General features: G+C 36.0%; 1 protein-coding gene across 4 annotated transcripts in view; it reads right to left on the bottom strand.

The window, feature by feature from the left end:
* Nucleotides 1-4,587: 4,587 nt before the first annotated feature.
* The window catches only part of LOC150104503 (SEC14-like protein 2), a 66,179-nt gene continuing 47,234 nt past the window's right edge, over nucleotides 4,588-23,532 (bottom strand). For all 4 annotated transcript variants that reach the window (XM_090395677.1, XM_090395678.1, XM_090395679.1 and 1 more), the window contains exons 9-13: nucleotides 21,425-21,505; nucleotides 20,126-20,212; nucleotides 12,958-13,064; nucleotides 10,051-10,369; nucleotides 4,588-5,002 (exon numbers count right to left, since the gene is read on the bottom strand). In XM_090395677.1, coding sequence (XP_090251803.1) covers nucleotides 4,890-5,002; nucleotides 10,051-10,369; nucleotides 12,958-13,064; nucleotides 20,126-20,212; nucleotides 21,425-21,505 — 707 coding nt within the window. In that variant the 3' untranslated portion in view covers nucleotides 4,588-4,889. The remainder of the gene's footprint in view (nucleotides 5,003-10,050; nucleotides 10,370-12,957; nucleotides 13,065-20,125; nucleotides 20,213-21,424; nucleotides 21,506-23,532) is intronic.

The following is a 23,532-nucleotide window of genomic DNA, read 5'->3' as shown; positions in this document are numbered from 1 at the left end:
TTTCTTTATCTGGCATACGGAGATGGCTTTAGGGATTAGGTTTGCATCTGTTCTGCTTGTGGTAGTTTCGTTTTGTTTCAACGACTCTTGCGGTTTGTTGTTAATCATCGTCTCATGTAGCTTGGGAACGGAGGATGAGTTGGAATGTGAGGTAGCTATATTTCGAGGTTGTGTTTTAATGCTTTTCTTGGTGTTAATCTTAGCAACAAGAAGATTGTTATTCCCATTTTTCGCATTAGGTTCAATGTCCTCTTGCGTCTGTGGGATTAGCAGCTGCATCATGCTTTTCTGTTGTTTTCTTCTCTCTCTGTGTGTGTGGTCCTGCCTATCTTGTATTTCGTTCCTATTTTTAATTGGAAGCCTTAATTTTGGTTCTTGCTCTAATTGTTGCTATTGGATGGTAGTATTTGTGAGTATAGAATGTGTTGGCCAGTTGAGTTCTTTATTTTTTCCCGTTTCAACATATTTTTTTAACAAAATATCATTTTCAATTTCTAAGTTTTCACTGCTTTTTAGCCATTGCTGATGCTCTTGTCTTTGTGTTTTTGCAATTTCCTGACATATGTTTATGGTCGCCTGTGTTTTTTCACTTTCTGTAGGCTTGTTAGATTTCTTTTCATTGCGTCTTTTCATTGCGTCTCTCCTGTGTTTCATTCGCTGTTGTCATGGCTGTATTTCAATGCTGTATCAAGGATGATATCGCTGAGTTGTACTTGAATTCTTATTATTCAGGGACATTATTTTCTTATTAATTGCATCAACAAAGGTTTCCATTTGGCACTGCCATGCCCTGTGATCCTGAGTGCCACACCTTCTCCATGGTGCAGTACGTGCTGGGTGTGGCCTATGCCACAGCATGAGTTTGGGCAGTCTTTTGCAAGATGACCTTATGGTAGCACATACTGCATACTTTTCTCATTCTAGGTAGGTGACAGTAGCAACGTAGTCTAGAATTTCTAGACAGTTTGGTACTGTTTTTAAGATTCTTATATTTATGACACCATTTTCTACTGAGGGGAAGACTAGCCTCTTAATACTGAGAACCTGTCCATATTGTGAAAACCCGTTTGCAAAATGTCATCCTTAATTTTGACGGTAGCCTTCTTATCATCACGGTTACAATGCTTGCACCAACTGAGCTAACGGAATTATTATCCATTCCATACAAAACGCTCGCACCATTTTCTCTGGTCATCCTACATCATCTCCTCTTTCTCCGATACGAGGATTCAGCATTGGATTTGAAATAATATTAGTCAGGAATTGTAAATGTGGAAAAAGAAACAAAAGACTTCAAGTTCCGATTGCTTTCATATAGGAATGATAAAAAAAAATTCTTTTTTCTGACCTTCCTACGGCGAAATTGATAACGAAACTTGCAAAGGCATTTAAGGCTGGAGGAAATACAACTATTTGAGTAAAATGCGCTTGCATTTTAGAGTTGGTGAGATGCTGACCTTTAATCTATCACCGGCGTTTCGTGCCAATTTTTAGAATCAAATGTCTGTTATTAGTTGAATTAGTTAATAATTACTTGAATAAATAAAAGTAATTTTACCATTTGTTTCTTTTTTTTATACTATAAAGAAGAGTGAAATACCATTCCCTACACTACAAGCTGGCCATTGAAATTGCCAAAATAATTTTTATCCTCGCTTCATTCCCAGTGCCACCTTTGGTTTACCTTTTTTCTTGTTGAGAGAGGGAGGTGGACTTTTTAAAACTAAAGATCGTAAACAAGATGCAGTGAGTAAAATATACCATGTATATGTATAATACTGGCATTTACTTATGTTTTTGTCTTTGAAGGTTCTCTTGATACTTCATGCAGCTTAGAGATTCCTGCAATTCCCATAACCTTGTAAGGAGAAACAGAAATCTGTTGTGTTTCTTGAACAGTTGAAGGTTATGATCATTGGAAAAGACAGAATGAGAAAATTCTTTCAAAGAACAGGTACAAGTCCAGCAGCTGTTCTAAGAATATTAATCTTAAAAGAAACTGGAGGAACAATTTTGGCCAATTTAGCAGAAGTTTGTCAGTTTGCCCCACTCATGAACGAATCTGTTCATTGTTTTAAACTCAAGTATAGGCTACGACTTTTTAATCGTGAGGTGTCTTTCTTCTGTGCCAGCTTGGGTTTTCCCTTTTTGGGAGGAAGGTAAAAGTCATAGGATGGAGATTTTGAAGAATCACCTTATGTCAAAATACTTTGGCATTAGGTGCAGATGGATTTCCAAAAGGTTTCCATCTGTTTTCATGGAAAAATTCCTTGAGAGCGCTACAGTTCCATCCGCTGTGTTCGTCGATGGGTGTCTCACCATCGGCACGCGTCATTTCGTTTGTGAACGAAATGAACTCAAATGTCTAAAGTTCTTTCTTCTCATTGTTTCCTCAACGAAAAGCAGCTTTAACTTTCTCAACATGTCCAGTTAATCCGAATTGTGAATTCATCTTCTGAGGTGACTCTAAAGGGCTTCCACTTTCCAAATCCATCAACCAAGCTGGATGAGATACAGGAATATTTGCTAAAAGCAATGATCTAACACAAATCGTACGTCTACCGACCAGACAACGCTCTCCACTCTACTTTCATCTTTTCTTAACCATTTTCCTTCCAAATACCGCAGAGTTTACCTTTCTTGTCGATAAAACAGATCATAGTTTTGCGCACGTTTGCTCCCGTACAGAACCTTCTTTCAATCACGATCGACATCATTCCTTTGGCAATAAACAAGTGGAATGTCGCCTTAGACATCAACTCTACCTTTCCGTGAAAATACCTGAGTTCAAATCCTGTTTAGAAGGCGAGAATCTTTATTCATCGAAAGTTGAGTTGACCGGTGAAAAGTTTTTCAAGCAGGCAACTACCCCGAAGAACATACTCGATTAACAGACAAAGCTCTGGTCTCGTAGCCTTTGTAACGTCAGCCATTATTCCAACCCGCCTTCCTTTCTGATGTCAGAAGATTGCTTCCACTTTGATTGAAAAAAAAAAAAAAAACTCTGCTCTGGACGAGTTTCGGAAATTATCTTCACCAGAATAATGCTTCCATTTCTCACTACATTCAAATTCCCTGTCTAATATCCAAGGTATGGTTTAAGAATAGATATGACAAAGCGGTTTAACAGGAAAAAAACTACTTTAGATAAGATCTGCAGCTTCATTTTTCCCTTCCATATAACATCACTCCAACAGCACCTAAAGATAAGTCATGGTCATCATGACTTATCTTTAGGTGCTGACTTTAGTCATCTACCTGCAAATATCACTAACACCTTCTCCTTCCAAGAAAAGTGTGTTAGTCATTTCTGGGCTGTCGTCAAAAACACGCAGAAGAATCTAAATCAGATACTGAAAAGTCTTTTGGTCCTGATGATGTCTCCCATTAGTACTTAATCTCTGTGCTCCGGAAATAACACTTAATCCTGCATAGTATCCCCACCCCTTATACTTATCTGGCTTCTATCCCAACACAAGCTAGTATTCAACTCATTCCTCAAAAGTCTGTCACCAAACTAGCACTTATTTCTTCCCCCTCATTCTTCTCTAGAATAGTGGAAAGGCATTAGCTTCATCTTCACTGGCTGGGGGCCCACCATTATTACTGACCATCAGCCTCGTTTCGGTAACTCTACATCCACTACCGATCTGCTGTCCAACATCATCCACCTTTGGACGCGCGCCATAGAACTCGGAGAGATCTGTGTTGCTGCTCTTGTCGACCAGAGGAAAAGACGTTATCTCGTCTTTTCCTCTGGTCGAACGTTGCACGTCATGGTGGACGACGTTCTCTCTTCAGACATCTCTGTACCGATGCACGAATGCCTTAGGCCCTTAGGGTTCTGTTCTTTCTCACATTCCGTCTTTATTCTGTAAATAAATGACCTTGTTTCGCTGACAATAACCCAGTCTATAGTTGGCTCAATTCTTCCTACTTGTTTGACAAACTTTGAACAGACATATCACCAGTGAGTTAAATCCTTATCTTCATATTACGCTTCAGTGGGTCGAAGATAACATAATTACTTGCAAAACATTTCTGCTTTCTTACATCTGAATTCATTTTCCATTTCTTCTGATGATTCAGTGGAAGCTCTTCTACTGAACTGGAATTTGCCTCTGTAACAGATCCACTCATTAAGTGTTCCGTAACCATTAAACTCCAACAATTTAAAAAAAAAAAAAAATTATATATATATATATATATATATATATATATATATATATATATATATATATATATATATATATATATATATATATAAATTAGCAAATCTCATCTCCCTAATCTCTGCCTAGGCACGGCATTAGTAGTAAGCTATAAGTTGTGACAAAATTACCAACATCCACTGGATGTTGTAGTAACTGCAGTAGCGCCATCTAGCTGTCAGTTTGGACAATTGTACTCAGATCTCGTAGCTGAGAGCCGTATGATACCGAAATATGTATCTTACGATTTATATGCTGTATATAGTGAAATTATTTACATTACATTACCTTGTCTTTTACAATTATTTGCAAAGAGAAAAATAACAAAATACATGTAGAAAGAAGTTAAGCCTAATTGGTCGCTGATTGAACACAATAACGCACCATTCAAATTTATTTTTTAAAAACCTCCTAGCACGATTCTCACATATTAACAGTGGATATTTACAGATTTGTCATCTGCTGATTTTCTTTTGATCTAAATGACAAGTTTCAGCCATAACCAGGGGATCAGCATTGAATCCTGTTTGGGATCTTGATTACGAACCCGAGTATTTACGAAATCGGAAGTTCAATTTTTTTTTAATCCACCAGCATTGAGTTCAAAGACACCAACAAATAACTCGACGAATTCCCTGTCAGTGAAGTACCAAAAAAGAAAATCTACTTGTCTTGGTTTTAACTGTTCTCAGCACTTTCTTCAGGATTGCCGCCAGGAAGTAAAACATCCCAATGATACGCTAACTTCGCTGGTCTGAACCAGCTGTAGGAATTGTCGAACGTCAGAATATCTGCAAGTAAAGAAATGAGAAATGAAGAACACTACTTAAAATAGAATACAGTTGACCTTGACGCAGGTTTGAACTGCGCGGGTCAACTTATACGAGTATTTTTTTCAATCAGTGTATTGGAAAATTTCTTGTTGATTTGCGACAATTTGAAAAAAAAAAAAAAAAAAAGGAAAACTCGCAAACAAACCGCTTAGCTTAGAAATATCGAAAAAAAAAAAAGTTAGGTGTATCCTGAATGCATAAAATATATGTAGATTCTAGTCTATTTTATCATTTATTACCATAAAGTATATACAAATCTATTTATAAAAAGTTAAAATTTATTAAAACTTAGCACGCAAACACTTACAGACCGTACATGGCAATTTGCAGACGAGAGAAATGTAAACAAACGTCAAGATGCAGTATTAAATCATAACTGCATAAAAGTAGCTGTTATTAATTAGTTAGATTAATTAATTAGCATAAAATAAAATATTTATAAGGATTCGTTCATTCGCGAAGCAATCGTATGAATTGCACACTTTTACATTAGTTACACTAGGCTTTATACCATAAAGCAATTAAATTGCTGCTGCTTCGTTATAAATCAATGCATGAATTGTTATAACTGTAAATAAATATTAATAATTTGTTTTTCACATTATCTTTTCATTTTTGATGTCTAATGTTAGTAATACGTATAACATGTGCAGTGTTTTGTATCATATAAGACAATATTGATTTAGGTACTGGCAGACGATCGATTCATCGTGTATGCAGACGACGTAAACTTACGGTATCGACAAATACAGTACTGTAAATGGATTTTCGCTTCCTTATGATTTTCTCTAATAAGATTTTCTTTTCTCTAGCTTACTTTATTGTAAGAATATAGTATATAATACATACATACCCTAAAAAATATGTGTTAATCGGCTGTTTATGTTGGCTTCCGGTCAGCAGTAACCTATTAGTAGTTTTTTTTTTTTTTTTTTTCCAAAGTGTACTATCATTTCCGGATGATGTCTTAAATGTAGCCTGCGAAATATTGAACAGTTGACATCTAATTGTCATTCGTCTTCATAGATGGCGCTCTTGCTCGACGATATTTACCAAAGAATTCTTCTGTAGTTAAAAGGTCAACACATTTTAAAAATTGACTACAATATTGAAAATATACGTTCATGATTTTCTTATCGCCAGTGAAGAATTTATTTAAATTAAATTAAATTTTAAATTAAAAAATTAGCAATTTTATTTTTTATCTTAATTTTTGGATAATCGAAAACTGCTTCACTAGAACAACAACATTTAACAGCGACTGCCAAAAATGCTATTTGATTCTCTCATATATTCGGTAAAATACAGCATAATTGAACTGAAAATGGACCAATCAGAATGAGAGTACGATATTCCCAAGCAGTGACTGCTTTCCAATATAAATCAAGATATTTCAGTTATAAATTTAAAGAAAATTGTGCGACAATTTTAAAGACTGTTTTAATAGTCTCTAAACTTTAAACTAAGCAAGCAATTTTATGATTTATCCCTGTGTTGATTGCTAACGACTGAATAAAATTTATACCCAAAAATGTGAACAAGTTTACAACTTTTTACACATGCGTAATTGAAACTAAAATATGAACTATGATGATGCAAATAATTTAAATAGATTTGTAACTGGAACAGTTTTATTCCTGATAATTTAAACGTTTATATAATTCGGTTTTAATGAATATTTATTTTTTTATACAAGAACTTATTATGTAGTAGACAGAATCTCCATACTTTTTTTTTTTAGTTTATGAGTAATACATGAATATGGAAGTGTAAACAGATAAAAGGGATATGGGGAAAGTGAAAAAAAATAATACGTCAATTCTGCAATACTTAATATTAAATATTGCAGAATAAATGACCTTAGAACCCACACTATTTTCAGACAGTAAACATACCGCTAGGATTAAGAACCACGAGATGGCGGCACTTGTCATTGGATTGCATGTATAATACGTGACAATCTTGGGCCAGCTATCTCTGATTGGCTACCAGTGGAGATTGAACTGCCCACTCAGTCTCCAAAAGTTAGATAGGGCTAAATTCGCTGATTTTTTTTTTTTTTTTTAATAAATTTAGAATTCCTAATATAGTTTTCTTACAGCGTTTTCTCCATGTAATAAAGCTGGTTTAGACAGAGCATTATATAGTTTGATTCTGGTTTGTTTTTGTACCAGGAATGGCTTAAATATATTGTTTATTATACTTTAACCAAATTTGATGCTTTAATGTTTTATCTTTTTCAAATATTTAAAAGTATTTGCTTGTTGTAATGTTTTATCGATCATTATTTTACTTCCTTTGTAAAAATCTCACCAGGAATACTTTACGGGCAATGCCTTCAAAGTCACCTAGGGTCGGAAACGACTGAAAGGGAAAAGCAGTCATATATAAAATTACAGTAATGTATTTTATTTCAACATATTGAAACAAAGATGTACCCAATCATGTTACCTTCTTTTGTTTCAATCTGTTAAAGTAAAATCCATTACTGTAGCATTCTGACTGTTGTAGATGTTGGAGCTGTAGGATCTGTTGGAAATAAAATTGCATTAATTAAATATTATTTCAATTTGTAGATTTCTTATTCCAGTTTTGATGCATTTTAATCTTTGCTTTTTTACGGCTTAACTTTTTTCAACAGTTCGAGATGTTCCTCCTGGTCCTGTTAGTTTTTATGTGTATGATTCCTGTGCGTTATGTGAAATCACTTTCACAGAGTTTGGCGAATTATAAGTCAGTAGACGTATTTTTATTTTCCATGATTTTTTTACTCTATGATAGATTAATTCCTCCCACAAATATTCATTGTCATCGGTCATATTATTATTATTATTACTTTTTTGTGTGCTTAAAATGCGAAACTGTGTTTATGAACATGGATACAAAATGGTAACACAGTTGTGGTTATTCGGTCGATTTTTTTTTTTTTTCTGTATCAACAAGTTTTCGTAATAAATCTAAACACTCTTATTTGTTTGATTTTTCTTATGTCTTTTGCATTTACAACTATTTATATTACTTTTCTTCTATTTTTAAAAATTTTATGACAATTTTTTCATTTTGCATTGATTTTAATGGTTTCAAGGAGAGGCACATTCTACAATCCAACATTTGAAACAATTTTTAAGACAAGAATCTTGAATCAAACTAGCAACATAATCTCTCGTACCTCTCCTTGAATCCACTAACAGATAAAACACTCACAACTGACTCTGGCAACCCATTCCAAGTCCTCAGGCCCTTAATAACCACACCTTTATTCTACTTCCAGGGATGACCCTCCATATATATTATGTAGCCCCTCCAGCCAAATGCTGAAACATTTCCCCCTGCATCTGTCCTATAAAACCCTTTAAGCAACATAAATGTTTCTATCACATCCCCTAAATGTTTCTATCACATCAACCAACGTCTGCAATCCACACCTTCAATCTATCCTCATAGGGAACATTCCACACGCCACTCACCATCCTGTGAGCTACCCTGGCTATTTTATCAATATGCCCTCTAAACTTCAACTCTCTATTATCCCCCCCCCCCAAAAAAAAAATCCCTCGCTTCATCAATTTCCTGGAGTGCAGTTTTCTCAATGTGATACACAGCTTATAATCTTTTTCCAAACGGCTCAACTTTACACATTAAATCGAAACAAATAAATATCTTCAAATTAAACATTTATGTACAAATTAAGCAAAAAAGGTTCCAATCACAAAGCCTTGCAGCGCACTACTACTCACCTGCCCTCTCCTGGATTCCGCTCTTCCATATACTGCTTTTTGTTAACTGTCCAGCAACCACCCTCTTATCCACATGATCAGTGCTACATCCATCCACATTTGTTGTAATTTGCGTAACAGGGTTCCATGTGGTATTCTGTCAAATGCTTTGCAAAATCATCGTGTAGCCATTTCGTTTATCCAACTCACCTGTTACTCTATTATAAAAAGTTAATAAATTACTAACGCATGATCAAGCAATGTTGATCCTCATACAGTATCATATTCTTATGCACCCATTCTTGAATTATCTTTTTAACCAACTTTTCCAGTACTTTTACTACCACTCCTGAGATACTAATTACTCTATAATTTGCTGCCACAGACTTACATCCTCCTTTATGCAAAAGAATTATTTTGCCCTCCTACTCTCTTGGGACTTTGCCAGAATTCAGACGTAAATTAAACGGTCTAGTCAAAGGCATCACCAGTTCCCCTGCTTCTCATAAAACGCGAGCCGATATCCCATCCAATTCTTCAGTTATATTTGCATTCAGATTCTGCAATATCCTAAGAACCTCCAATCACACTCTCTTCTCACATCAGTCGCTGTCACCTCTGTCATAACGATATCTTCACTTGGATGATATCCCCTTGCAAAATAGTTTAATGACGTAATAGCTCAACTATTGCGTCATTAAAATTATCCTTCCGTAGCCATTCTTCCTCTTACTTGCCACATAACGAAAGAAGAACTCTTTGCGATTTCCTTTTGCTTGTTCAGCTAATTCTTCTCATGATCTGATTTTGCCTTCCTTACCACCCTTCTTACCTGATCCTTGTACTGTTCATGAGTGAGCTGGTCGCCTTTCTCCATATATGTTCCTCCACATTTTTCTTTTTTTGCAGCTCATGCTTAAAAATACTACTCATCCATCTAACGCCCAATTTACCCTCCTGACCTTCCGTGTACAGTGTGATATCCCTTGAATATCCCTCATGCACACGGAACATCCTTCTTTTGCATATCTTTGTGCATTGGTACTGCTTCAAGCTGCCTCCAAAGTGTAGTATAATCACCAGGCTTAGAGTTTCACATATACCCTTTCTTAACTGGAACTTCCACATGTTTTTCTACATCTCAAGTCAAGACTATATTGCCTCCATTTGGGGGAAATGATCATGTGAAAACTTCCTCCAAATTAGTATAGAATTAGTAAAAAATTAATATAGAATAAAAACTATATTCAAATTCTTATATTAAGAGTATTAAAATAGAAAGTATCTTACATATTCCTGGGGATTTGCAATGATAACTTCGCCTCTCCGGTCCCGCAATGCATTCGTATCTTTCTGGCTTTATAATCTCTTGAATTCTGTTTAGTTGATCACTGGAATTGCTGTCTCGATAAAACAGACCAAAAACGATGTCTTTATTTATTGTTTGGAAGTCCCATCGTAAAATAGAACCCGAAATTTTAACCTCAGTTGCTATCTGTATGCAAGAACCGCTGGCGATGTTCACTTCTTTTACTCCGGGGGTGCATAAATATTGGGATTTGATGTTTTCCATGTAGTGCGATGCTGGAATCTTGCCCGCTTGGTTGATCTGGAAACGAAGCAAGGCATGCAATTATTAATGCAAGTATTTATCAATAGTAACAATAAAAGTAAGTATAAAAAGTATAAAAGAGTAAATATTGCAGAGCGAAAGACTAATCAATGAGCGATGAATTTTACTGATCCACATTATACTGTCCTAGCCACGAGTCATTGTTTCCCGGTTGGCATGAACTAACTTTCCCGCAGTATCAGACATTCTTCCTACCAATCAGCTTTTTGTTGATTTTTTTCTTGTATTAAATACATTTAATTTTGTTATTCGGAATAATTCTCAAGTAGTAAATATTTCTTTGTCGGTTTTGTATTTATTATTATTATTACGTGCCACTTCCAAGGAGTTCCAGTACTCATCGAGAGATGGCGCTCTACTCTTCAGCTTTCCGTCTCCACCACTTACTTCACCAACGACACACACCGCCATCTACTGCCCACTGTCACCACTAATATTTTTTGTCTAATTAAAGAGAAATGAATCTGATTTTAAATGATAGACAACGAGATTTAATATCGTGCGCAGATGCAATAAAATAGCTAATAGAAGGTATCAGATATTTACACAGATAATAAAGATACGACAATAATGAAACCAACCATGAAATAAAGAAAGAAATTAGGTTTTGTAGTCTGTTAAGTCTACATGTGTATTGTAATGGATTAAATAATGGTAATAATATAATAAATCTGTTGCGCCATGCGTTTGCCGTAGTAACAATAGCAAATACGAAAGATAAGTTACAAGGAGAAGTCTTTTACACCCTCTGTCCAAAAAGAAACCGAACTTTTCGAAAATAGAAGAAACTAGTGTCGCCACCTGTTGTATCTTTTTGTTGTCGAAAGCGGCAACCTTCATTAGTGTTGTGTCAACTGTTTATGCCATTTGTTTCATTAGAAGCCGAGTTATAGTGCCAATAGTGACAGTGTGTTTTGACGAACGGTCGGAAAATGAGTTTCAAACAGAGAGCTGCGATTGACTTTTTTTGTTAAACTTGGTAAAAGTTTACCGAAACGCATCAAATGCTTCAAAAAACATACGGTGATGAATGTTTATCCCGTACTCAATCAACTTTACGAGTGGTTTAAACGATTTCAAAGTGGTCGTGAGACGCTTGAGGACGACGAAAATCCGGGCCATCCAAAAACTGGACTGAGCGAAGTTAACATCCAAAACGTGTGTGATTTCATCAAAGAAAACCCGAAATCGTCCGTGAGATTGATTGAAGATGAATTGGGGAACATTTTGAACGAGAGTTTGGACGTTCATAAATTGAATTCGCGATTTGTTCCCCGCAAGTTGACCGACGACCAAAAAATGTATCGAATTGAACACTGTAAGGACCTCATTAAAACCGCTCAAACTTCCTTGAAACGCTCGTTACTGGTGATCGTTACGGGCTCACACTCAAAACGTGGTGCTTTGAGTATGAGCCCGAAACAGAGCGCTGAGTGGAGACCACCAAAAGAGGGGCATCGAAAAAAAAAAAAAAAAAAAAGTCGCTTGGAGAAGTCAAAAGTAAAGACCATGCTGATTTGTTTCTACGATTCCAAGGGCATTATCCACAAAGAATTCGTTCCGCCTTGCCAAACGGTCAATGGTGAGGTTTATCTCGAAGTTTTGAAGCGACTGATAGCGAGAATTCGTTGCGTACGGCATGAATATCGTGACGACAGACCGTTCGTCAAAACACACGGTCACTCTTGGCACTATAACTCGGCTTCTAATGAATCAAATGTCATAACACTAATGAAGGTTGCGTTTTCGACAACAAAAAGATACAACAGGTGGCGCCACTAGTTTCTTCTATTTTATAAGAGTTCGATTTCTTTTTAGACGGAGGGTGTATTTATAAAAAAAACCCTCATCAAAGTTTTCTTTGCATTCTAGACTGGATTCGACTGTATGTTGAGGAGATGATGCGATTGAGATTTAGACTGGCATGTTGAATCCAGTTGAAGTGTTGAAAATTGGAATAACATGAAATAAAATGTGTTTTTTTATTATTCCTTTATTTTGATTTTTTTTAAATTTTTTAAAATCTCATAAGTGTTTAAGAATATTTGTTTATTTCTTCAGGTTTTGCCAAATAACGTATACAAGTGTAGTTTCATTAACAACTATTGATAAACATTCTTGTTCTTATTCTAGTAGAAGTCATCGAAGAAGCTTTCCTGTAATCAAGCCGTTAAGAAATCAAATTAACTATTTAAGAGCTGGATTGAAGTTGCTTTCAAGCCCTCGAAGGAAAAAATGAACAGCAGACATCGGATGCCAGCAGGTAGGATTTCCATTATGTGTTTCTTGCTTCACACGACACAATATTAAAATCTCCATTTAAAATAAGAATAAAAAGAAGAGAAAACCTCACCCAAACCCTAAATAATCCCAAATCCTTTAAGGACTGCTCGGTTTAGTAATTCAAACCCCGCATACAAAGGATGTCTTGACTGAAAGGAGACATCCTGGTCATTTCGGAAACCATCGTAACTGACGTCAATCCAGCTCAAGCGTTATCGTAAAATATTTTTACAAATCCTATTTTATGTCTTTTCTTATCTATTTTCTTAAAAACTACTTACGATACTTTCACAGTTAGGATTCCCATCGCTGTCAACCCGCGTTCCTCCCAAAAAGGCAGGCAGCACTTCAGCATCGATGTCTTTTAATAGCACGCCTTTTGTGGTCTCTGTAATTAAAAGAAATAATCAAGGAGAAATATATATAAGACACTGAGTCATCTTATGTAAAGTGAAATTCTATTTTTTTTGTTGTTGAGACCTCCAAAAAGAGATCGGAGTTTCAAGTCATTTTTTCACCATTATAGCTTATCTTAATTCATTTATTATACAACAAACGAAAGAAAATTATTACAGACTAACATAAAATATTAAATTAAGTCAGTTTTTTTGACAGAACTCAATAAACAGAACTAAACATTGCTATTCATTAAAAAAACCTGGCATTTAAAAAGCATTGAAATAAGACAGGATTGCATTTGAGATACGCATGTAAAATGGCCTTGTTGATACTTGCTATCATCAATGTGCATGTAAATGACATTTGTGTAATATTATAATTACAGTTTGAACAATGTCCCGTCCAGGCATCTGCCATGTTGAATTCCATTTACATCATACAGGGTTTCAATTATTTTCACGGTAAAGAAATTTCAAATACACGGTTGTTTTTTTCGCTAAACATTTCTACGATCTGTGATTCTTTTCAGCGAAAGCCATATATATGTCTTCGTACATGGGATGGTACGCATGTACATGAACTTGCACGTTAATAATAATAATAATGTCGTTGCTATTAACAAGATAATATGAATTTCTTAAATGATTAAGCTGAAAAAATGCAAGTTCCTCCGCAACACAGTCAAACGGGTGACACAGCAAAGCCCTCTTGGCTGGGAAAAAATAAGGATTTGATTCTTGTTGACGGGAGGAACATTTCACCGAAATGAAACTCGGGGTAGACCCTGGATACGGTTGCCTTCAAGAAGACAATATATATATATATATATATATATATATTTAAGATATTCGGTTTGTGGTATGAGAGCGAAAATAGAGAGAATATTTGTGGAAAGTGTTTCATAAGTGAGTGTAAGAAATGAGAGTCGTGTTGGGAGCGAAAGAATAAAGTGACTGATAATAAGGATATAAGGAAGGATTGTCAAGGTGTTTTGGAGAATGTAGCGGAAGCAGTGAGTGATAGTGCACAAAATATGGCTGAGAGTTTGAAGGAAGTGGTTAAAAGTAATAATGTGGATGATGAGATGCTAGCGCGGATTCTTTCACAGGACATGACGTTATCTCGGGCGGTTGGAGAAAAAATTGGCGCGTGGTACAGAAGAACGGAGAATGAAAGAAAGAGTGAATGGGAAAAGCGGATTCAATGACAAGAGATGGACTTAATGCGAACGTGACGAAAGCATGTTTTCTAGGCGCGAAGATAAAGGATGTTGGTGACGCTGTAAATATTCAGAAGAATGAAGCGAATGAGTTAATGATTTTGGGTGGTACAAATGCGTTGAAAGGTCACAAATATGCAATGAGAGAAGATTTGGGAAAAAATGAAGAGTAAGAAAGTGAAGATTGTGAATCTGCTTCCTCGGCATGATAGCCAATGAGAAGAATGTAAAGACCTGATGGAGTGGACTTAAATGGTTTTGGAGTTAGATGCTTGGAGCAAATGTTCTTCAGTGAGAGTTCGGAAGGGAAAGCCAGTGAACTAGAGATATTAGGGGGGGGAGAGAAATCATATGTCTTGTCTTTCACACACACATTTGTGCCCCTGGCACAAATGAGTGTGTGGAATAGCCACTCCTGGGATAGATAAGTATGAGTGTAGGAATGACTGTGGAGTGCTGGGTGCAATTTCCCAGGTTTTGAATCTGAATGGGCAGGTAATGACATTATATAAGGGTGACTGTGGACCCAAGGGGAGGCTTATATCCATGTACACGAATGCACGAAGTATCAGAAATAAAAGAGAGGAGTTTTTGGCATTGGTCAGCTCCACTTGGCCAAATATTGTTGGTATCAGTGACACCTGGTTGTCAGAGAATGATGTAGTTACAGGGATAGAATATGATGGATATTGTATTTTCAGAGATGATAGAGAAAATAGAGCAGGAGGAGGGGTATTATTAATGATAGCTGAAGAAGTTCAACAACTAAATTAGAAGTTGAGGAAGACTGGAGATCTGATGGAAATGGTTTATTTGAAGCTTTCTGCTGTGAGATAGCGGCCAGTAAGACAAAATATCTTAGTGGTTGCTGCTATAGACCTGGGGGTCCAGAAGAAGATTTGCATGAACGACATGCATCAGCAGACTAGCACAATGAGTGCAGGCTGAGCAATTATCATGGGGGATTTCAAAGGAGGAAAGGGCGTATGGCAAAATGGAAATTATACAGTAATTAAGGGATAATAACCTGAAACAGCATGTGATGGAACAGACCAGGTGGTTTGAGAGTGTTGGATCTGGTAACAACATAAGATCTATCTAGAACTGCAATATCCACTCTACCTCCAATTGAGAAAAGCGACCATGCAGTCTTCTCCTGGAAAGTGCTCAACATGTGGAAATTTCAGTCAAGAAAGGATTTATGTGGAACTACAAAGCTGGTGATTACGACAAACTTAGGAGGCAACTTGGAGCAGTGCCATCGCATAAAGAAACTACATGGAATGAATGTGATTGGTGCATGTTAAGCGGTCAAGGATTGTTTGAGCAAGGCAGTATCAGAGTGCATACCAGGGTCAGGAGGATAAATGAGTACGAAAGCATTGTGGAAGGAATATAAACAAAAGGTGATCAGCAATATAAACCACAAGCAAGAAGGGTATCAAGAGTGGTAAGGAAAGTAAAATCAGCTTTTGAGAGAAAATAAGCTAAGCAGGCCAAGATAAATCCAAAAGAGGTTTTTTGCTATGCAGCAAGTAAGAGGGAGACTATGGAGGGATGAGTTGAATCCAACGTTTCCCAAACTTTTCCGATGATGGAACATTTCACAAATCCTGAAATTTTCACGGAACACCCTGGTTATTTTGTAATGCATTAATTAATAATTAATCGTTAATTTAGCTGATTTTTATTAATAATTAATAATTGATCATTAATTAATAATTAATTAAACCTCAATTAAACATAAACGTCATTTAATTAAATTTGTGCTGATTTTCATTGACATATCCCATTCTGGTCATCAAATATTTATAATATTATTAAAAGTACTTACGAGTGAATGCACTTTTTCTCCTGTGTGCTGGTAGTTTTCCCTCTTTCTGTCCATCCTGGAGATCGCTGCTTTGTAGGCTTGTGGTGGATGACTCAATATCTGTTGCGTCACAAACACCTTCAATAAGAGATTTCTTAATACCAAAATTAAACAAAGTCCCTAGTTCTGTTATTCATATTAAAATTTAAATCTGTATTCCTCTTACTTTTAAAAAAATCACGGCACTCCGGTTTCAGAACAAGCACTTACACACTGCAATACGAACTTGCGAAGAAAGTGTTCAGTATTAATAGATTTTAGAACCGTTGATCTTCAATTCCAGTGGGAAAATTTTCTTTATATTTCCTTGCTGATTGGGCACTAACATTTGCAACACAGATATTATTTCCTTCAGTTTGAGAACAGAGGATACGCCGCCCATTGTTGTAATCGGCTTGCAGGCAATTTTTATGATCGGTCATAAACAGCGGTATTCCCTTTTCCAAATGTTGAAAGATTTTGATGCGTGAAAATTAACGATAATTCATGAATACTTCCACGTTTAAAAATGCATGGCTTGGGCACTAACATTTGCTACACGGATGTTATTAGGCGTTCTGGGTCTGAGCTTTTCGACATATTCACCAATATTATTCTCCTCGGAATATTTCCACCATAAAATATTTATTCATGAAAAATGCTTAGAAAACTAAAATGACAAATTCCAGGAGAACTTTTCTCTCAACACTTATTCACCTTCCGCGGAACACAGTTTGGGGAAACCCTGGGGTAATCAATGATGATTGTAGGAAATTGACAGAAACAGAAGAAATAGTTCAGTTACTTGATCACTTTTGCAAGGGTGTATCATCCAGGTGGTGACTTGGCAGTTACTGAGGTGACTGATGTCATAATTGAAGTAGATAAACTAGAGATACTCAGCATATTCAAAAATATCAATGTGCATACAGCAGTGGGCCTGGACGGTATGTCAGCTCGTGTGTTACGATAATGTGCAAGTGAACTGGCAGTGCCTCTGACGAAGTTGATTAATCTAAGTCTCAGCTCTGGCAAGGTTCCAAGGGAAGGATAGTTCTATCACATAAAAGGTGGCCCTAAGCAAATTTCAAACCAATTAGTATCTCTGGAGTGGTGGTTAAAGTATTGGAAAAATTGGTTAGAAGCAAAATTCAGGAATGGGTGGAATATAATACTCTATAGGGGGAAGAATGGCTTTGTAAAAAGTAGATCCTGCCTTAGTAATTTATTCGCATTTTATAATAAGATGAGAGCAGAATTGAATAGAGCAAATCGCTACCTGATGATACTGCTGGACTTTACAAAAACATTTGACAGAATGCCCACGGGAAAACTATTACATGAGTTGGAGCAAACGGGAATGGATGTGAGGCTGGTGGCATTAATGGGGGTGGTGTATGGTGGACTAAAGGGATTCAGTGACTAAAAGGATTCTAATAAGGGATATTCTATCATACATCTCCTTAAATCTGTTCAGATTTAAGGAGATGTATAATAGGTATTGTGTTAATGGATAGTGTGGGTCTCTTGCGATGAGTCTTTCGACTGCATGGAGTACCCCTATAAATAATAATAATAATAATAATAATAATAATAATAATAATATAAGTTAATAATAGAAGCTGTAAATTTACATTTGCTGTTGAATAAGATTACATTTTTATAGTATTTATACAATAACAATAAATTATATATATTTAAAATTTTGCTTTAACGTATTTAAATACTGTAGTTGTAATAAATGGATTTTTTTTCTTTGTGTTGAGGTGTAATGTGTCAGCTTGCATCCTCGAAGCTTTTTATTAAGCTTATCTTAGGATGACACTGGTTAGTTATTCTATATTCTGATATTTACCACAGGTGTAGGGTAAGAAATTCTCTCTCTCTCACACACACACACACGACAATGTAACCCGTCACTGAACTGAAACGCCTGAACTAATATAATGCGTTTCATTAAGTTTGTTAGGTAAGTATTTCTTGTTCATAGTATGTCCTGTTGTAGTTTGTAAGGTTCCTGTATTCAAAAGGTAGTTTAATTAACATGTCTGGGATGTAGAAGCTTCGGGTGGCCTTTCCGTAGTGCTTATTATATTTATATACGATATAATTAGTTGTCTGAGGTCTTGTTATACGGTATGTATTTCTTGCTGGCCTGTATTTGGCATAGAATTAATTGTTTAGCATAACTGCACAGTGACATAAGTGTTTTGTTGTTAGTATTTTGTGTTCTGTAGAAAGCCGGTATTGTCTTTGTTTACAAAAGATCAGTTTTATCATTTTGTACTGTAATTATTAATCTATTTAGTTTGTAGTATGCACTGAACGCATGCGTCGTTATAGTGTATCTTAATATTTTTTTTTGCAGTGCTTTGTACGACGGGGGGGGGGGGATATTAACGCAACTGATATTACCACAAGAAAAACATATCTTAAAGCCATTTAAACCCACTGTTTCATCACATTGTAATAATTTGTTCTTTTCTTTTTTAGATATATTATAAGAAGGCATGTCAGTGATTTTGGAGAAATTCAAAGACACAGAAATGTGGACTGTAATCAAGTTTTTCATGCTGCAAGAAAAGTCCACAATGAGATTCACAAACTTTGTGTGAAACTTTAAGGGACTGTGCTCTAGCATATTCACCAGTTGCCAGATGAGTGGCCAAGTTTAAAACTGGGCAAATTCCCCCAGGTCAAGAAGACCTTCCACGGGGATCACATATGAAAACAGTGCATGCCATGATCCTTGATGATAGACGAATACCAGCTAAAAACATTGCAAAGACTCTGGGGGATATCCAGGGAAAGAATTAGGGTCATTATCCACTAACATATGAACATGGAGAGTGGATGTTGGATGGTTATATATTTGTTATCAGGTTGGATCAGTGGATTTCTGAATATAATTAATTATGTCTGATAATCTAAAAATAATAATAATAAGGTGCCAACATCAACTAACATGGCAAAGTTATACGATGATATTTCTGTATTTTGTAAAGTCATGTGACAAAATTATGTATATTACTTTTTAAATTGAAGTAATGATAATCTCCGTAGCTTAGTCCGTTTTGTCGAAGTCCTTGAGTTGTATAACCTCGGTTCGGATTCAGTCTTTGGGACTTTTCTGTTGATGGTAATTAGCCGCTTTCATACGGAGACAGCAGTAAGTTATTTCAGTAAAATGATAACCAAGTATAATATTTCGGGCGTTATACTCAAGATGCGGAATGCGCTTCATGAGACGAGCAGTTAGGGATGACAGTAATAGGGAGAAATGAAGATCATGAGACATACAGAAAAGGTAAAGAACTTTGCTCCTTCAAGTTTCGAGAACGATGTCGTTTCTGTATTGATCTAACCAACTGGAACTATTGTGTGCGTGGTTGGTGTTCTCCTGGATTTCTGAACACACCGTAGAAAGATTCAAAGGTAAATTACCAGGCCAGTCATGGAGTGTCGGCCGAGATTGTGGGTTGTTAAGATGTTGATTCGATTAAAACCTATAAATGAAAGGAAAGAGGGAATGGATACTTTGCATGAAGGGTGGGTTGCATCGAAACTGGGGCGAGCTGTAATAATTTTAATTTTATGAGGGAAATTCCGAAAGTCTGCGCACAAACTGTGTGTCATGAGTAGCCTTGAAACCTGTGTCTACCTTCTATTCTTCCATCCTTCCCTTACAGTTTGGTACACAGTGAGGCGCGATCGAAATTATATTTACGGAGTTGATGCATACACAATGGACGAGTCTTACTAGTTCGTCGAAGTGTGTTAAAGCGAGTGCACATCATTTGTTTACTTACGAAAATGCAAGTTCTCTTCAAATTGGAGGCCGATTACAAGGATTTTATGGTGAAACATAAAATTTAAGATGTGCGGATGAGTATTGTACGTAGTTGATTGAGAAGACTGCATCAGGCTTCAAATATTCATTAACTTTTGTTAGTTCGAATGACAAATTTAAATTTCTTACCTGCATTGCAAATGACGATTTTGTACTGGATGGTCTTGGGGATGAAAGCCTTCATCATATTGTAAACCGTGTAGAAAGCTGAAGGAACTGAAAAAAGAATTTGTTATTTGATTTGAAGAATTCTGTACATAAAGTTCGTGAAGTTTAGTCTATTATTATACCAGACAGAGGACCTATTTGTAAAGAATATTATTCCTCTTATGATAAACTAGCAGTCGTCAGACCATGTGGAGTGTTAGTTACTTTATAAAATAGCATAAATGAAATACAACTTAAGTGGGAAAGGTAAAAATAATATCAGAAATATGCATTCAATGCATATTTCTGGATATCGGAATTATTTTCTGTATACACATTTAAGTATTGATTTGATTCAATCGTGGTTGATTTCTCAACCACGATGTCCTTGGGTTGGGAAGACACCGGTTCAAATCCCGTATAGGATACGGAGAAATCTGTTTTTTAGCTTCAAGAATTAGCCAGTCTCGTAAGGAAATGTAATGGTTCTTCATCCCACAAACCAGCTGAAAGAACAAGGAAATTACAAGTAAGGATACTTGTAAAAATTTTTTACTTGGTAAATAGTTTACATTGGCTGGTGTGACACCTTCTGCCTTGGTTATTGGAGCCATGAAGTAACATGGAAACCATGGTTAGTCTACCAAAACTTTAATGATAGCAGATTACCCCTACCGTTCTATAAACAACATTTTAATAATAGTTTAATTGCAATAAACAACAGTTTACATGACCATGGTATTTCTATAGATTTGTTCAGTGTTGAATGATAAAGTACCAATTTCCATTTGCTAGATTCGCGCGTGCATTTCGTGCTACGAGTGCTTGAACACTGGCAGCACCTTCTGTTCCAGATGAATACTTGTCTTTGTGAGGAGCAGTAAGGGATCATTAGGGCTGTAGTCCATTGTCAAGGAATGGTTGCATTGATGCTGAAAGACAGCTTCGGAGAAGATAGCCCTTGATTTCTTCACCAAGTTGTTGCAATTTATGAGAACCGTAGTGGTGAGAGTGACATCAATATACCTGCCCGTGTGGATGGGCGTACAGTATATTGAGAAAGCCGATAACTTTTTAAGGTAGAGTAATTAGTGTTAAGTTCATTTTGGCTACATTAAATAATTCTAACCTGATGGCGGGGCGACTCTAGCATCTGTGTATGGAATCTCTTCTGTTTTGTGTTAATATTAATGCGATATTCCAATATTGCATCACATTATCAACAAACTATTTTACAATTATTTCTTAATTTCTAAAAGAACTGGGGGAGGATGGACTTACCGTTCACTACGAAGGCTCTTCTCAAAGTTTCCGGATAATTTTGTTCATAAAATGCGATCAGTTTAAAAATGAGATCCAAAACTAAATCAAGGGAAAAAATATTATTCGTATTAGATTGTTATTAAAATTCAGAAATTTGGAGTCATAATGCAAATATTATTAAATGTAAAAGCACAGAATTTGACGTGTTGGTTTGTTCATAAAGAATTAAAAAAGCGCCCAAATAATCGACTATTTATGCAAGGGATTAATAATGTTTTGTATTCTGCAAAAGTGACAGACTAACCATGCAGTTGTTTTTATCTTGTGAATTGCTAACTCGGTAATTTCGTTGCTTTTTCTTTCCACACACCAATCTCAATCAGTCCCACCTTTCCATATATTCTCATTATTTTCTATCATCACTAAACTTTTTACCTAAATAGCTAAAATGCGTTAGCTGTTCTCTAGGTTGATGTTTACTGCCTATTTTCATAGTTTATTTTTTTTATTATTTCTAATTTCCATGCAACGTTTGTTACAGCAAATGGTTAGACCCTGCAGCATTTATACACATAAAGAACCGAAGACTAACATCTCCTATTGGAACATCAGAGTTATGATTTCCCTTGGGAAGGTCATTCATACTTTATGTGTTTGAATTTACTGAATTTGGCCACTTCATAGGTTCGTGCTTTTACACACATGAACTCGAGTCTACTGGTGAAGGTGATAATAACAGACGGAGAAAAACTTGCCTTACGCCAGTTTTTAACATCGAATCATGTTCCTCTGCATTCTATTGATACATAAGTGTAAGTATGTATAAAAGCTAACAATCTTTCTGTAAAATTTTCATTTACATCATACAGGTTAGTGTTTGAATATTTTGGGGCAATTCCTGGATTGTCAGGAACAGATTTTCACTTTAAGACAAAATAATTCATAAATCATTATATGGGATTATAATAAGAATTTATGTTTAGGTTTTTTAGATCTCAATAACTTCTGTTTAGATCTATAGAAAAACGTGACAATATTCCAAGATGAAACCTCGTGAAAACTTTATACTTATTCTATGTACATGGAACATTAGACAGCTGACCAAAACGTAGTCTATATTTAAGATGTAAGTTAGCACTCGGAATTGAAGGATGTACAGAAGATGTGCTGATGTTAATTGTGGTGTGCGAGACAAGGGTGCACATTAACTCCACTGTCATGCGGGTCACATTATGGAAGAAAGTAGCATTAAACCTGATATCAAAATTGGAGATATCAATCCCAGTGCTTTATGCAGATGATGTTGTACTCCTAAATAAATAGCGTTCGAGTCTACGTGATTTCTGAAGCAACTAAATTAAATAGGTGATGTAAGAAATATGGCAGGGAAATCAGCAACAGAAAACTATGAGAATAGGCAGAAACATCATGAACTGCTTCCTGAATGGAGAAACCTATTGGCTAAAACATTTCAAATATTTCGACACAGCTCTTTGAAAAACGCAAATTAAGTACGGAAGTATACAAGAGAATAAACAAAGCTGGTACGGCCGGATTGAATAAGAGAGAAAGTAGTCTAAGCACTAAATTAGCTGTATACAAGACAGTGTTCAAACCGATTTAAACTTATGGATCTGATAGCTGGGTCAGAAGTAAACCCATTTGACCAAAGACTAGAGACCGCAGATAAGAGATTCCCGAGAAAGATTAGGGATGTGAACAGATGGCATCAATGGCAATATCATATTAAAAATGAGGATATTAGGAAAGAACTTGACATTGTCAGCATCCAGGAATGCGTTAGCAGAGCTAATCTCAGGTGGTATGGTCACCTAAACAGAATGGGCAAGGAAAGATTAGCAAAACAAGTGTTCTCTGCCAGGTTGGCAAGAAAACGACCCAGAGGAAGACCAAGATATAGGTGGATTGATACGGTACAAAGTGCCTTAGACGATAGAAATATAAGATCTGATAATGTTGGAGTCTTGACAGATAACTGATTGATTTGGAGAAAAGTTATCGATTGGAGGTCAGTAGTTATGTGAATTTAATCGTGTACCACTGTCATAGTAGCCTGAACACCCCCCCCCCCCCCCTTTGAGGGTAAATATTAGGAAATTAATGAA

Source organism: Typopeltis vanoorti, chromosome 7, assembly GCF_054136105.1.
Source record: "Typopeltis vanoorti isolate ZY-2024b chromosome 7, IOZ_Tvanoo_1.0, whole genome shotgun sequence".
Lineage (NCBI taxonomy): Eukaryota > Metazoa > Arthropoda > Arachnida > Uropygi > Thelyphonidae > Typopeltis > Typopeltis vanoorti.
This window is presented reverse-complemented; position numbering and strand designations above follow the sequence as displayed.